This window comes from Nothoprocta perdicaria, unplaced genomic scaffold (genome assembly GCF_003342845.1).
Source record: "Nothoprocta perdicaria isolate Ctin4 unplaced genomic scaffold, notPer1 scaffold_58, whole genome shotgun sequence".
NCBI classification, from domain to species: domain Eukaryota; kingdom Metazoa; phylum Chordata; class Aves; order Tinamiformes; family Tinamidae; genus Nothoprocta; species Nothoprocta perdicaria.
In genome coordinates, this window is record NW_020455843.1 from 3889125 (window position 1) to 3905576 (window position 16452).

General features: G+C 57.5%; 1 protein-coding gene across 1 annotated transcript in view; it reads right to left on the bottom strand.

Annotated features, from left to right (window-relative positions):
• The window catches only part of DYSF (dysferlin), a 79785-nt gene that overhangs the window by 37292 nt on the left and 26041 nt on the right, over nt 1-16452 (bottom strand). The window contains exons 33-41 of the mRNA XM_026048862.1: nt 15010-15191; nt 14465-14605; nt 13771-13800; nt 13322-13348; nt 9647-9748; nt 8923-9084; nt 8234-8399; nt 7772-7845; nt 1522-1584 (exon numbers count right to left, since the gene is read on the bottom strand). Of these exons, the coding sequence (XP_025904647.1) occupies nt 1522-1584; nt 7772-7845; nt 8234-8399; nt 8923-9084; nt 9647-9748; nt 13322-13348; nt 13771-13800; nt 14465-14605; nt 15010-15191 (947 nt within the window). The remainder of the gene's footprint in view (nt 1-1521; nt 1585-7771; nt 7846-8233; nt 8400-8922; nt 9085-9646; nt 9749-13321; nt 13349-13770; nt 13801-14464; nt 14606-15009; nt 15192-16452) is intronic.

Genomic DNA, 16452 nt, shown 5'->3' on the forward strand with positions numbered 1-16452 from the left:
TTCCAGCACATTGAGGCCATGCTGCTGAGGAGGCAGATAGGCAAAAAAAAAAAAACATCGAAAACAAAAATCACGTGGACTGGACCAAGGAGGTGTGTCTGATCCTAAAGCCTCCACAGAGGGCAAGTCCACGCATCTCTTCCACGCCTCCCCTGCTCCCCGGAGCGGCGGCTCCCCGGTGCTCGCGCGCCCGACGTCGGGCCGCCTTCTCGGCCGCCGGCTCCCGTTTCCTGCCCGTCTGCAGCCCCTCTGCAGCCCCTCTGCCTCGCGCGGCGGCCACGGGAGCCGCTTGCGGGCCAAGATCCGCGGCAACAAAGCGGGAGGCGACGGGAAGGGCACGGAGCTTCCCCCAGGAGCGGCAGCAGCTCTTTAGGACGGGAGCTTTATTATATTTAATCAATTCTTGTAGGGTCCCGGTGCGGGCCAAGAGAATGGGTTCATTACTGCCTAATATTCTGTTGCTTTTGTTTTAAATTAATGGCTTGCAGCCTTTTTTTTTTTTCTTTCCTCCCCCCGTCTTTGCAAAATTTGATTTGGACTAAAACAAAAACATATTGGGGTAAATTAAAAATGCTGATGAGCGGCGGCGGGAGGCTATTTATGGACCTTCTGTTTCCACGCTTGGCGGCCCAGCTCAGCCACCCTTCCCTCTTCTCTGCAGGACGAAGGAAGCCCCTTCATGCTGCAGAGGAGACAGGGGCCACTGAAGAGCAGCCTTGGACCAACAGACCCACACGCATGGAGAGCTGGGAGCCAAGAGGGTCTCCTTGTCCAGCAAGCCACCACCGAGGGGCTTCTGTGTGCACAAAGCTCACGAGAAGCAACCACGAGAAGCTACAACCTTCCCCCTTACTCCACGTGCTCTGCCTTACTCCACGTGCTCTGCCTACCCAAACTACTCCAAAGGCCTGTCCAGCTTTCCTGAGATCCTATGTTGCCAGGTCGGCAACTGTGCTAGGGATGAATTTGGGCCTGGCCCTGCAGGAGTCCCTCAACCCCCAAACCCTATCTACAAGCTCAAGCCTTCCTCAGAGCAACATCCCCCTCCTGAGGGCAACCCAAACCAACGGCAGTGCTAGGAGCTCCTCAGGAGGTCCAGCCTCTAGACATGGGCAGCACAGGCATCTGTCACATCCTCAACCATCCACTGTGGCCATCAAGGAATCAGCCCAAATCCACCTCCGTTCAACCGAAAGCAGCAGATAGAGAGGCCAGGGGCTGTCAAGACAACATCTGACCTTGGGTATGGACATAACTACCCCTGTTCCACCAGGCTGACAGCGAGCAAGCTCCTCATTTGCTTCGGTGTGGAGGACAATGATGGCTGAACTACATGGGCACCTGCAGCAACGTGGAATCGCCACAGAGCTGGGACAGCAAAGGGAGCAGCAAGAAGCAAAGGGAAGAGCAAGAAATGCTTCACTTCTGCAGATCTGGAAATATAAATAATTTGTGTACTGTTCATAAAAAAAAGTTAAAATAACAATAATGCAAATAAGTTAGAAAGGAAGCGATACATACATGTGGATCGGAGCACGAAGCTGGTATGTTAATTAATGGCGAGCTGGTCATGCCCTCCGCAAGCTACAAATTAAAATGAGTGGTTACCAACGGGGTTAGAGAAACCGTGTTCAAAACACATCAGCACAAGCACATTTGAGGAGAAACAAAACAACTTGACCCAATGGGTGCAGCTTCCCCTCCCCTGGACTGCAGGGTCAAAGTCTCTGTAGACAGGAACCCATAGTACAGGGGCAGCATTTGGGCTCCAGTTCTCATCAATGTTCATAAAAACAGGGCTAGTTTTGACTGTTCTTTTAGTTTTTTTTTTTCTCAAATAAACTTAGGAAGATCAAAGCTTAAAGAAAACTGAGGTCTGATATAACTCCCCTTTTGTTTATCTCTTCTTAAATTTAGTCCTAGATTGTCAATGACTCAGCAGCTTGAAAGACAATGGGTTTGGGCACATGAACAAGGTTGGACACTGTCACTCCCGCAGCCTTGTCCCTGTAACCTTAACCATGACCTGCCCTTGGCTGGGAGGTCCAACCCAGATTGCACCTCCAGCAGGTTTGTAAGCAATTCTGAAATCAGAGGGTTGGTTTGGCTGAAGTTCCATCTCCATGTGAGGAAGAACTTTGGTGTGAGGGTGCCCAGCCCTGGCCCAGGCTGCCCAGGGAGCTGCGGAGGCTCCTGCTCTGCAGATCTGCCAACGCGCCGGGATGGAGCGGGTGCCCCGTGCTCTGGGTGTCCCTGTGGAGCAGGGGTGGGACTGGGGGATCCCTGGGGGTCCCTTCCAACCTCAACCATCCTGGGATTCTGTGAAGACCCAGAGGTCCTTATCAGCATCCAGCTTGCAGGGCCCTGAGCACAAAGGGTCCTGCAAGAGGACGACGGGTTGACTCGTGGGTCACCCCGGACCACACTGCACCATCTGTAACATCGGGCTGCAGCAGCGCAGTTTTCCACCAGGAGCCATCCGCTCTCCATGGACTTTATCTGGGCTGAAAGCACCTACAAGCTGCCTAGGGAATTATCGGAATTCTACATCTAGAAACTGCAGAAAAATCGATGTCACAGAGGAGCCGTGAGACGAGGCCAAGCACCCCATTAGTATCCCCAGCGCAGCTTCTCATGCGGTGGACACCAAGGGCCTGAACACACAGCGAGCCAGGACCGTTGCACACGCCAGGGAGGGCTCGAACCCAGGCTGTTTTGACATGAAGGGATTAGGAAACTCAGGATGAGGGTCCGTTACAAACAAAACACCGAGCACAAGCGCAGCTTGTCCTTGGCAAGGCGGGAGCTGCCATCGCCTTCCCTCCACGCCGGGCAGCGAGCTGCAGCTCGGCTCCTATCTCACCCGAGCGGAAAGGGCTCAGCGGCACGTTGCCTCCAAGCTGCCGAAGGGAGAGAAGTGAGAAGTTCCCACAGGAAAAGCGCTGGCTTGGAGCACCAGGACGGGCTCTCTCCAGAGCCCGTCGCAGCACGTGGCGAGCAGCCAGCCCGCACAAGAGCAGCTCGGGTCAAGGATGACCCTTTGCTGGCTGCGTTCGCCGGGTGACACTACCACAACTCCAGAAAACCGACCTTGCCGCTTGCGTGACGACGAGAGACCCAAAAGCTGGGTTAAATCCAGTCTTCAGAGCATCTGAGGCCACTCAAGACCCAGCCTAGAGGCTCAGCACTGAGCAGCTGCCAGGGCTTTGGAAGCGGGTGCTGCTTCTGACCTGTTTCCTAACAGTTTGGATGTTTATTGCCTGTCCTCCTGCTGCTGAGTGCTCCCTGGTCTGCTGCCCATCAGCTCAACCAGCAGAGCCAAGAGGCGCCTGCCCACCACGCTGGCAACGCAGCAGAGCTTGAGTCCAGCAGCAGCTTCACAACTGCCTCACGCGGGAGAGATTTCCCAAGGCAGTTTCCTTCCGGAGCCAAGGTGACCGTCGGTGGCTTTGGCTAGGACACTAGATGACTCATACGTGACTGTTTTATCAATGAGCAGGAGAAAGAGGTATCGGCTGCGCCCGGGGGATGTCGATGGATGTCGTGCTTGCCCTTCCAGCTTTAATGCCTCTGATGTTGAGGACTTGGAAAAGACCGCTGAGGACAAGAAGCAGTTCTGGATGCTGCTGGGATGATGGGCTCATCCACACCAACCTCACGTAGAAAATGGGAGTCAGTTGTGCAGGCTTCACCTTGTGAAACCCTCCTCAATGAGCATCTCCTAGGGGAGTCAACCAGAAAGGCAGAGCCCGGGAGACCTGTAGGAGGTTCAGGGAGCCTTTATGCAGCATTTCTATGAGTTTCAGAAGCTCCTTTCCTCCTTTTCCGGTAAGCACGATGTTTCCCGTTCATGTGCCGGCAGATTGCTCCGAGCAGACCTCAGCGTGAACCTCCCGGCCCGCCTGGACGAGCTGTCCCGGCGCTCGGCAGCCTCGGAGCGCGGGGCTGAGCGCGTGTTTGTTTTCCCTCGCTGAGACAAGGACAACAAACGCTCTTTTGTGGGAGCCGTCCGGGAGCGAGGGGCGGGCGCCAGGCTTGGCGGAGGCTGGAGCTGCACAGCCCAACACGCCCCGCACGCGGAGGAGCAGCTCCGGCTCCCGAGGGCACTGATGGCCAACGGGCACGGAGCCGGTGCGGGGCCGGGAGTGACCCATTGGCAGCGATCAGTGATGGGGACACGATGGGGACACCCTGTGCCGCTCAGTGGTTCCGTTGCCCCCCTCACCTGCAAATCCTGCTCCTGGCCGGCAGCTCCCAGCCGGAGCAGAGCAGGATGGAGGTACCCGAGGGCTGCGAGGGTGTCGGGCCACCCAACGAGAGAGCCCAGGTCCCACGTGTGGGGACGTGGGAGGAGCAGCGTCCAGAGCTCACGTGGGGAGGACACGGAGGGAGATGGTGGGAATTCTGGTCCGGCTTTCCAGGAACCGGCTCCCTCCTCCTCCCCTGACAAAAGGGGGGAAAGAAAATGGAAAGACAAACAAACAAACAGCAAAGAAGTAATCCGAGGCCCGAGCGAACGCCTCGGTTCTTTGCAGGGTGTTTTGTTTCTTTGTTTGTTGCGGGAAGCAAATGTCCAAGTCTTTCACTTGGAAGCGGCCACGGCAGAACGTCTTGGCTTTCCTGCTTCCCTCGCCCCTTCCCTTCTTTCCTTCCCAGCTTAACCTCTTCCCCAGTTTGGATCCGAGTCCGGAGACGCTTTCGATGGGCTTCAAGCTGTCCCGGGGAGCAGAGCGCTTCTTCCTGCAGCGCTGCTGACGGCTCCTCCGCGGCTTCGCCGGGGCTCGAGCCAGGGCAGCTCCCGCCACACCAGGGCTGCTCGCTGCTTGCGAGGGCAAGCAAGGCAGGAAAAGATTACAGCTTATCCAAAGAGGCTTTTGGGACACGCGCCATGGCTCCGGGTAGGCACAAATACACAAGAGGCGTCTCGGAGCAGCAGCTCTCACCACATCGACTTGGCCAAGACGTGGACAGGGAGCAGTGAACCTGGGACGTCTCCCCTTGCTGCACTGCGGTGGCAGGTCCTCTCCTGCACCAGGCGCCAAGCGTCACCTCCCGCGTCCTCTCACACCAGCACCAAGGATTCAGGACTCCTGTTCCTACCAGGAGCCCCATTGCTGGGGGTCACCTTCCAAAAACGCTGTTTCCAGGCGTGCAGGGAACCTCTCCTCCTTGCAGCCACACAGAGACCCCAAGGCCACCTCTGTCTGCGTCACGGTGAACCCAAAGTGTGTGAATGTGGGCATCCTTGCTCATGGTGAGCAACAGGAGTCACCGTCCCTTAGGAACCACTGGTCCAGCTGGCAGGTCTCCACAGACCTTGTTGGCTCAAGAAGTCTCTCAAGGATGACCACTCCTGTCCCCGATCTCCTCTCCTCCCCAGGACAGAAATAGCATCCTTTGGAGCTCTGGCCTTTCCCAACAAATCCATGAGACGACGTGCCCAGCTTGGCAGGACTGCAGCTCCTGGGAGCCATGGAGCAGACAGAGGTGTGGAGACCTTGAGGTGTCCAAGTCCGACGGGCACCCAGTGCCACCTCGCTCTGCTGCACGGGGCTCAGCACAGGGCCCAGCTTTCAGTGGCCACGTGGACAGACAGAATTAGTTTGCAGTGAAAAAGCAAGCTTGGATTAAAAGTTTGGGCTGTGAAATGTTCCTCCATGGGGACACAGAAAGCAAGCGCTGGAAAATGCCAAAGGGAGGCAGCAAGGAGAAGATCCTCATAATCTGCGTGGAAGACCAGAACTTCTCTGCTGGGAAGCTGCAGAAAGGAACTATTCCAGGGTTAACTCTGAAGGAAAACTCCTAATTTTCCTGCCTAATTTTCTCAGCAATGCTAAGAAACTCTCATCTGGTTTCCCTTGCAGCACGTGGGCAACACGGCTCACCCCCTCACATCGCAGTGAGGCTCTGCATTTCCCTCCTGCTATCTCCCGAGCCAGGGTCCTCCCTCCGTAACGGGAACAGCAGATCCCAACATCCCCCTCCACATCCCAAGCACTTCCTAAGGATCCATCCTGCCCTGAGCCTGTGAGGAAGGAGGTCTCCGAGGCTTCACGGAGGGGCTGAGTCCCATCAACTGCCCCATCTGCTGCAAAGGGAGACAAACTAGAAGAGGGGTTTTATAAATCCATAAAAGTGAGAGCTCCTGCTCCAAGACTCCAAGGTTCAACTTTGTTCTTGTTTTGTTTTGGTTCTTTTCCCTTTTTTTTGCTTTCCTGCAGACACGCTCCAGTTACTCCACCGATACAAGATGAACTGTAATTAGTTGAGACGTTATAGGATGAAGTGCAAATAGCTAGGACAAACGCACAAATGGCAAGGCAACGGGAAGCCCATTACACTGTCAGCACTACTTCTTGTCTCGAGTCACCCTTCCTTTCTCATCACCCTTCCCAGGGCAACGTTTGCAATATCCAATATCCAGCTCCCAACTGATGCATCCGAATAAGAGCTGTCAGGTTTCCAAAGCTGCCGAGCGCACACATGTCCCAAGGGCTGGGGAGGAATGAGAAAAGGCCAGATCAGATGGAATTAAGAGGCCTCGTTTGCAAGTGCTGGATCGCATCAGTCCATGGGGTGGGCAAGAATAAGCAGGGCCAGCTGCAAACCAGGCTTGAGGCCCATACACGTCATTTTTAACAAAAACTGGGCAAAAATGTTGATTTTTCTTAGCACAAGGCCTGGGAGGCTTGGCCTGGGCAGATATTGCAGTGTCTAATAGACACCCTTCCCGCAGCAATGCCCACGGAGCCGCCGGGAGGGTTCGCGTGATACAAAGCACCAGGTTAGCACGGGAGACGCAACAAGGAGAGAGTTGGAGTTGGGGACGACTCCGAATCTGAACCAGGACCCCGTCAAGAGGATGCTCTGGGCCCAGCAGCCCGGCGGTGCCCGCCTTGGGACACAGGGTCCACGTTTGATGGCATGGAGCCATCGGTGAAGTCCTTGCAGCCGGAAGCACAGAAAGGCCACCAAGGCAAGGTGACAGCTCAGGCTGTTCCTGCTGCAGGTACCATGCAGCACCCAAAGCTTTTAGAGGTTAAAGAAATGCACCAAAGGGAAGAGAAAGCTGGGAGGCTCTGAAAAGGCTCCACCAAACACCTCTGATGACACCAGCTAGCAATGGGGCTGAGTGCCAGACCTGCACGTTGCCTGGGCACACACTGGCACCGAAAGGTCTCAGCCTTGAGCAGGAGGTATCTGCGGGCAAAGAAACCCAAAAGGCTCCAGAAATGGGAAACAGCGACAGGCCCTGCTCTGGCTGAGTCCCCCCAGCTCATTGCATGTAGGGAGCAGCACATGCCTCCCTCCTCAGCTCTGTTAATGCATGACCTGTTCCCACAGCTTTGGGGCAGTAACTACCATTTACCATTTTAGACTAGATGATCTTTAGAGGTCCCTTCCAACCTTGAAGCTTTACAAGAGACTCAACGTCCCATGGGGTGGAACCCACGTGGGATGACAGCAAAACCACCTTCTGCTACAAACCAGCCCATTCATTGAACAGGAAGGGGGACGGGATGAAGGGACGAGCCTGGCATGGGGACGGACTGTCATCACACACAGGGAAAGTCTTATCTGACACCTTGGCTTAGACATCAGGAAGACTAATGGGTTTCTGGCTCTTGCCATGTGGTGGAGGGGGTAAAAACAGGCAAGGGCTGCAAGCAGAGGGTGATGACCAGAGAACCCCCCATCAGCCAGGCTTGTATCTCAGCTATCTAGCAAAAGAAGAAATCACTGTTGTCTCCTGTTGTGGTTTTCTCCGTACCTGGGAGGGAATGAGAGGCTCCTTGTCGTCAATGTCGATGAGAACGTCGTCTTTGGGCGTGAGGCTCGCATCATCTGCAAGGAGAGCGGCGCGGAGATCGCCTGCAGCCCCAGCCCTGCCAGGAGGCTCCGCTCCCTGGCCCCCGGTGTCCCAACGACGTGCTGGGCCTGCGCAGCAGCGCATCTACACACGGGTAACTATGGATCTGATGATGTCCTGCACCCTGGTTAGCTCCCTGCCAGGTCCCATGGGCGAGCCAGGGAGCTCAGCCACGGGACAGCCCTGCTCACCCGGAGCGGACCCGGAGCCGACCTCCCTCCACCACCCAGGAGCACAAGGGTCCTCCAGCACAAGGGTCCTCCAGCACAAGGGTCCTCCAGCACAAGGGTCCTCCAGCACAGGGCCAGGAGCAACGGGCCCGTTGCCAGCACAGGGCCCATGGGCAGAGTGCTCACCACCTACCTGGCTCCTCCTGAGGACCATCCGTCTCCTCGCCGTACGGGTCCCAGTAGAAGTCCTCCAGCGAGCGGATGGTGCACTGCCCCACCACGGGCCTGCGGCCGAAGGGCCTGTTGTCGATGACCTTGATGACGATGGGGGGGCTGTACAGACTCTCCTTGGGCAGGCGCTGCGGGCAGAGAAGGCAACAGGGAACACGGGGTGCTGGGGCCGCAGCTCTGCACCCATCCAGACCGCAGTGAGGATGAGCAGGATAGGACCAGCCTCGCCACAGAACGTGTTTTCTAGGCTCTACCCAAGCCCCTTCCACTTGTCATTCAGGGGCCTGAAATTAAGAACCTAGGTAAGCAGGGCTTATCAGAAGCGCTGAGCACCACGTGGTGCTGGAGAAGCTCCATATCTTGTGTCCCTCATACACCTAACACTGCCCCAAGGTTGGGCTGCTTCTGCCAGCAGGTCGGGGAGGAAGTGAATATTTTCAGGGAATTTGCTGAGCCCTAAGCAACCAGGAAAGGAGGTTTCCTCTGTCCCCATCTCCTGTGAACCCGGTGCAACCTCCTCTTCTCCAGGCCTGCAGGGGCAGGTGGCTGAGGGACCACTGCCATGTCCTGCTTGGAGCAGCACTGAGGACCCCAGATGTCCCTTCCCACCAGCTCTGCTAGAAGCCAGCAGTGCAGCCACGGTGTCCTCACCACTTCCATGTAGAGCACGCAGACGTCGAAGTTGGGGTTCTTCTTGACGTTCTTGATGACACAGGACTGCACGAGCTGGCCCCCGCACTCCACCAGTAGGCTGGGCGACGTGACGCTCGCCAGCTGGTAGCTCTTGAGGTTCCTCAGCCCCCAGGCCAGGATCTGCAGGGAAACAGGCAGCAAGGGCTGAGCTGAAGGGCCGCCTCCAGGCCTGCCTCCAGGCTCCTCATCAGCAGAGGCAACCCTGAAGCTGTCCCACCTCAAAGGAGGCCTGAACCTCCCATGTGATTCCACCCTTACGGCAAACTTTTCTCTCCATGCACCAGTGCACGAGGTCCACAAGACCCTGGCTACCCTGGGGGATGCCCTCGTGGAAGGGAGGAGCGGGTAGCAGTTGTGTGCTGGGAAAGGAAGATAAAATGGAAACCGTTCCCCGGGGGCGATGATATCCAGCAGGGAATTGGGTCTTCCAGGCAATGATATCCAGCAGGGAATTGGGTCTTCCAGGCAGGGCAGTCCTGGAGCTGATATCCGCACACGCAGCGCCAGCTCGAGGCACTATTTATTATGGACTATGACATATGGCTATATTATTAGGGCTATTATAGTACAGAGTATTTATCCACGCAGTCTGCCTTGGATCCCACCCGTGGGGCTCGTCCCCCCGCACCAGCTGGGCTCATCCTGCGACAGGAGCGTCCCCCCGTGCGTGCCCACCGCTCACCTCGACGGCGGTGCGCTGCAGCACCGGCTTGATGCCCTGCGGCACCACGTAGACGTTGGGCTCCCGCTGCGGCGGCGGGTACGGCAGGTCCGAGTCCTCGTCCTGCGGGGACCCCAACGCGCCCGTGAGCCGCGGTCCCCAGCCCATCGCCCCCCACAAGCTGCGGCCCGTCCCCACCGGCGCCACGGCGGCTCCGTGCCACGGGGGACCGCGGAGCAAAGGACAGGGAAAGGGGACGAGGCAGCAGCGGGAGGTGAGTTAGCGTTAGTGACACGCGGAGTCCTGGAGCGGGGTAAGGGGCAGTTGGCTGCGACCCACGCGAGGGGCAGCAGACAGGGGACAACACTAAATGTCTACAACAGGTGACCGACTCTGAGCTTTGCTCTCACGGGGGAGAAAACAGAGCCAGATTTCCACTTCTGCCCTCAAAGTCATGGCTTGGAGCCCCACCAGTGTCTCGACTCGCTCTTGACCTTGATGGTTGAGTTCAGCGTCGCCAAAAAAGCAGGAAGGAGAACAAAACCGCTAAACATGCATCCCTCAACCAAGGGCAGTTGGAACCAATTTAGGAGACGAGCATTCTTTTCAGGCTCGCCTATTATTGCATTACATTAAGGGGGCGTATATATTTCAAGCGCAGGACTGGTTCAGGTTTGTGTGGACATGCACTACAAAGGCATTTTTCCTGGTGGCACGTTAGGCACACCAGACGCGGCGGATTCAGTTTCCTTGGCAGTGGCTGCTGAATCCAGCTGCTTGCTGGCTGAAGGCTCCGGCTGGCTGGGCTCCCGCGTGGGGCAGGAAACGGGGGTGCAGGGCCCCACGGCGCTGCCCACGGGGACACTGCGGTCCCCGAGCCCTCATAGTGCTGATGGAGAGCGAGAAGGTTATCTGGAAGATATGGGTCTCCTGAGGGACATGGGGAGACGTGTGGGGTGTCTCCAACATCACCTGCATTCCACACTTCTCACAGCCCACTCGCTTGTCCCGATTCGGAAGTCCAGGCTCCCAACTCGGACGCTGTCCCATGAACACGGGCTGATCCCATGCTGGCGAGCAGGGCTGCGCTGGGCAGCCCCCAGGAGCTGGGCTACCCCAGCTCCTCTGGTCTGCAGCCCGTAACACTGGCACTTCGAGCACGTCGAGGTGCCTACGCATGGGCTGACCCAAGGAGAGCCTCAGTCTATCCCCAAAGCCATAAGGGAGCTCCTCACTGTAAACACGTGCAGGTTGCTGGTGTTGGTGGCTCTCAAGACTCTACTACATGTGGTGCTGAGCACCAACATGCTCAGCGTGCTCCCTAGCACATGGGGTAACAGCAGTGCAGAGCTGGAGAAGACCATCAGCCCCTCTCCGGACACCAAGGTTGGTCACACAACCTCAAAGACACATCTGTGCAGTCTGTGACCCAGAAGGTCCCTAATGGAAAATGTGGCCTCCCCCAACATCAGCCTCCATGGCTTTAGGGCACCTTTTCCCCTACGAGAGCACCAACATCTTCCCATGGTGCAAACCATGTGTTGTATCTCCTCATGGTGACTGGAGCAAAGACCAATTGAGTCAGTCCATTCTCCAGGCAATCTGCGGTGCAGAAGAGCCTCGCAGGGAGAGGTCCTGCTGCCCCCTTCCCTGCCATGCTCAACAACAGCTTGGAAAGCCCACCAGCACATCCTGGAACCCAACACGTCAAGGCCTTCAACTAGAGAGCACCCATTTGAGGTCCTTTCCAACCCTTGCCACTCTCATTACTCCTCTGAATGGCAGCTGAAGGAAAGAGCATTAAATGTTTCACCACATTGAAGAGAAATGATCAGCGAGTCCTGGGGACGAGGCAGGAGAAGGGAGACAACCTGCAGGTACAGCATGGTAGTGGAGAACAAGCAATTCCCAGACAGGTCTCAACTCAGATATTTCTCTCAGCAATTTGGAAGGAAGAGATGTCCATGAAAAGGCCTGTGGGGCCTGCAGGCAGGCTGGGATGGTTTGAATGAAGACAACTCCAGGGTAATCAGGATTGAAGGGAACCCTGGAGAACATCTAATCCAACCCTGAATTCCACAGGGATGGCAGAAGGATGAGTGACAGCCAACAGAGACTTGGCTGGTTGGGAGAGGCGGTGGGAAGTGTCTCCCACACGGCACAACTAGGTCCAGCAATTTCAGGGGAGGCTCCAATGCAAAGGCTGGACAATCTAGTGCCAAAAGGCCACTCCTGTTCACACCAGGCCAAAACGGAGTGGAAGAAAGTCTGGAGTCAGCCCAGTCCTCGAGATGTCCCCAACCACACAAGTTATTTAATAGACTTGTTATTTAGCAATTATTGTAAGGGCACTGGAGACCAGTGGTTGCTGTGGATGGGTTCCTGCAGGGCAGGAGGGCCAGGCCACATCTCAAGGAGCTGGTCTCTGACAATCTCTGCTGGGACTTTGCTTGATTCCAGGGTGAGGCGGAGCGAAAGAGGAGAGCCGAGAGGCTGGACACAGAAATACCCATTGGAGGAGCCCCTCGGAGAACAAGGCAGGGAGGCAGAGCTTGCACTGCCCATTCCAGGGATGGCAATGGCAGGAAAGGGAGGAGAAAAAGCAGAGACGGTTATGGACCCATGCAGAGCATGAAGATGAGCCCTCCCACCCCCTTCCAAAGGCAACGAAGTGGTCAGCAGAGGGGGCAGATTTTATGCTAAGGAAAGCGGCATTTTCCCTGCCAGGAAAGGCTTTTGGGTGGAAGGAGCCCACTTTGCGGTATCCCACACACCCTTCCATGGGCAGGCGGCCCGAGGGTACACGTAGCCATGTCTCTCATCACTCGTCTCCCACGATTTGGGGGATTACCAGGCCCTGCGCTCACCACAGCACCCAAAGGACCATGGCCCTCACTCAGCTCCCTCCTTGAGGCTCTCTAAGACAGCAGCCCCGGGCTCTGGGTTGGAAGGCAGAGGATCCCAAGGGAGGTTCAGGGTAACTGACACTCTCCAACACGTGTGTTTTTTCCCCAAGTGAAACACACCCGAATTCCCACCGCAAGTTGGAAACTTTGGCCTTTGCAACAGAGACATTGGAACTACTCCCTGGCCTGAAAAGGTTCAAATATTAGACTGCATCTCAGCAGCACAAAACCAAGCACCAGGCAGGTGCTTCCTTGCATAAGGGCAAACGAAGGGCTCGGTCAAGCCCCATGGCCACAACCCCGACAGCCTGGTGTCCTCTCCAGAGGCGCTCTAGGTGTGCCTGCTTGAGCAGGAAGGTTGGACTAGATGATCTCTAGAGGTCCCTTCCAAGCTTGAACATTCTGTGATTCTCTGATACAACCGCCCCGTGATTCCCACGCTGCCTGGAGCGGCCGCCTCGCTACCGGAGGAGCATTGCAGCTGGAGCAGAGGTCTCGCCACGGCCAGGGAGGTTCCTCGGTTATTGCATGCTTTGTTTGCAGGGTTAAACACCAACAGAGCTCATGCACATGCCTACACCTCAAGGCTTAGCTTAAAAGCTACCCTACGTGCCCTGATACCAGCAACATTTACAGGGTCAAGTGCAGTGCCCCATCCTTTCAGTGATCCTTAATGTTACTAAATTCCTGATGCTATTGACTGGAATTGTCCAAAAAGAAGCGGGTGCCCCGTGGGGACACAAGTTAACTGCATCCCCAATGAAGACACCGCTAAATCCCATCAGCTCACCTCATCCAGACTGGCAGAGAGCTCACTCTGTTTGCAGAGGAGAAGGAAAACACAGAATTAGGCCCATTTTGCCCGGAGCTCGTGCTAGGGTTAGGATTTCAATAGATGACAAGAGAAGAAAACTTGGGGAGGGGGAAGCTGCAGGGTGGGAAATGTGCCAAGGACGGATATTTTCTGGCTGGACTCGATGATCTTGAAGGTCTTTGCCAACCATAATGACTCTATGGTGATTCGGTATCTGGAGGGGGTTTCATCTGCCCTGTCCTAGGGGTCCAAGGGGAGATGTCTCAGTCCCACCAGCTCTGGTTACCAGCTGCCATGGGAAATGAGGGGCCTGCCCTGTCCTAGTCGTGGGCAGATGGACAAAAGGCCACCCGGGAGCGGAGGTTACGGGTGGGATCCTGCGGAGAAGCACGGCCAGGGCCAGGACGCGCTCGCGGCCGCCTTACCTCGAAGCCGGGGATGTGATGGACAGCAGGCTGAGGAACAAACACACCCTCAGTTTGGGCACCCCAACCTGCCCCCCGGCGCCACAGCCGAGGCTGCCGCTCGGGCAGCGGCTCCTTACGCCCCAGGAGCGCCGCGTCCCGTGGGGAGCATCCTCACGGGAGCAGCACCGGCGGGACCCGCACCAGCCTCCTCCCTCCCCATCCGCTCCCCAGGGCTGCGAGGGAGAAACAGCAGGAGAATTGGCCCCCGGCAAATCCCCAAGGAGGAAAACACGTGTGCGCATGGAGAGCGCGACGGTGGGAAGGTACCGAGCGGGAGGACGGACACGGGGTGCAGAGAGGAGCCTCTCCCGCCTCCCAGCCAGGCTGCCCCGCGGCTCATTGCGGCAGCAGCCAGCGCCGAGCTCGGCCGCCGGCTCGAGCGCTCGTAAATCCCCTCCGGAAATGAGCTCTGTGTCCGAGCACCGGGCAGCATCACGGGGCCGAGCGCGCGGGGCTCCGAGCGCAGCGTGGAGGTGCCGAGGCTCCGAGCGCTCCCAGCCTCGGCGCACAAGCACTGCGGGATGCACCCAGCGTCCCGTCCCGCAGCCGCATCCCCCAGGAGCGGCATTCCCCGGGGAAGCGCAGGGGAGGCAGCGGGAGCGGCGCTGCGGCAGGGCGAGCGCGGCGCGGGGCACCGGGGCGCAGCGCTCACCTTCTCCCGCTGGATGAGCTCGAAGGCGGCCAGCAGCTCGCCCACGTTGCGCCCGCCCTTGAGGACGGGGTGCCAGGAGAGGCGCGGGGCGCGCAGCACCCCGGGCTTGCAGACGCAGCGCCCCATGAACTCGTCGGCGCCCTGTGTGGGGTGCAAGAACAGGGGGGCTCGGACCGGCCCGCGGGACGTCACCCCCTTTGCAGCACCCAGACACAGCTGAGGTTCACCCCGGGGACTGCCGTGTGCTCAGCTCCAGGACAAGCTCTCCGGGTGCCTTTGCAAACTCAGACTTTCCTTTTTTGTTACTACAAGGGCTAGAAAGGATCTTTTTTGTGCGTTTTGCTTCAGCACCAGCTGAGATTCCTATGGTTTCACACAGCTTCCCAGAACAGGAGCTCCGAGTAAAACATCAGGTATCAGCAGCTCTTTGGAGAGCGCAAGCAGGGCCTCCAGGGACGTATGGTGACATTAGAGCTCCTCTGCTCATCACATCTGCCCTCAGCCCGCTCGATCCCCAAGGGCCCCGCTCCCCGCGACGCACTTACGTAGGTGTCGTGGTCATAGATCTCCACCACGACGCTGGGAGGGCACTCGGACACGGTCTGGGGGTCCCCAAAGATCTCTATCTCGTAGAAGATGAGGGTCTGGTCCCACGTGGGGTTCAGGGTGTTCTTGATCACCACCGTCTTCTGGCTTTGGTGGAGGAAGGAGACGATGGCATAAGGATCTGCAAGAGACGTTGGGCAGAGTGTTAAGGATGATTCTGAGCTACCAGTCTAAGGAGAGGGCAATTAGGAGGGTTGTTAATTGTGATGCAAGGGCCAGCAGGTTGTGCTGGGAAGGCAGCAAGCAGGCTGAGGGACATGGTGGTCTTTAGAGCAGCGGCATTCCCACCGTGTCCCAGGCAACTCCGACCGAAGTAACCATCTGCTTTGGAGGCCAAGCAGCTTCCCAAGGTCCTTGGGCATGGGAAGTGCTGAGGAGCCCAACAGCGACTGGATAACTTGGAGTGAAGACACACGCAAAGACACGTTGTCCTCAGCTCTGCCCTCGACACGGATCTGGGGAACTCCTGCGTTGTTCGGGGCCCTGTGCTCTGGGTGGGAAGCGGGAATTTTGACTCCCACGGGAGCTGGGGCTGCCGGGCTCCGCACGAGCTCCTTCCCTTGGGCATGGGCCTCAGTGCCCCATCAGACAGTGACACAGGAAGGTACATGGCGGGTGGGCATCGGGTCATCTCCGCATCCACCCGCCCCTTACCCTGGCCACGAGCTAACCCCAAGGAGCAGGTCAGGACGGGCTCTCCGACGCCCACCCCAACACCCCAGCTGTACCAGCCCTCCCTGAGCCGCAGGTGACACCCTCAGCTCAGCAACCCCCTCCAGAAGTTTGTTCTCCATGGCTTTGTCCTGCCTCCCCGGAACCACCCGAACTACGTCCCTGGAGAGAGCTTAAAGCTGCATGAAGAACATCTCCTGTTTGCACTGGCCCTGGCTCCTGCTGCCTCCCCAGAGCCCCTGGGGTCTGCAGCAGAAGAGGGAAGCAGCAGCAGCCCACCCACCCACCCCCAGGACCCTGCAGCTTTCCACCAAGCCCCAACCCCTAAATTAGCTGGGTTTCAAGCTGAAGAGCCTCAGCCCCCGAGCTCTTCCTCACACAGGACCATCACAGACCAGTGCTCATGGCAGCTCGCTCTGGGGCAACTGCAGCAGCCCAAGCAGCTCCGGCTGTTGATCCACACAAAAGCCCATGGCCACCTCCTTTCCTTGGAGGGGGTCTCCTCTAGGGAGACCTTTGGAAAGCCCAAGTGACCACCTAGCCTCCAGCAGCCACCACAGATGGAGAGGCCGTCTTTAATTAGCACAGCAATTAACAGAGGAAGCCTGAGGTCAATTAACAGCAGAACCCTGAGACATGGGGCCTTCCTTCCCAGGTGCATCCGAGGACCAGGAGCTGGGAGGAGGCTGCTCTGGTGGTCGCAGAGCCCA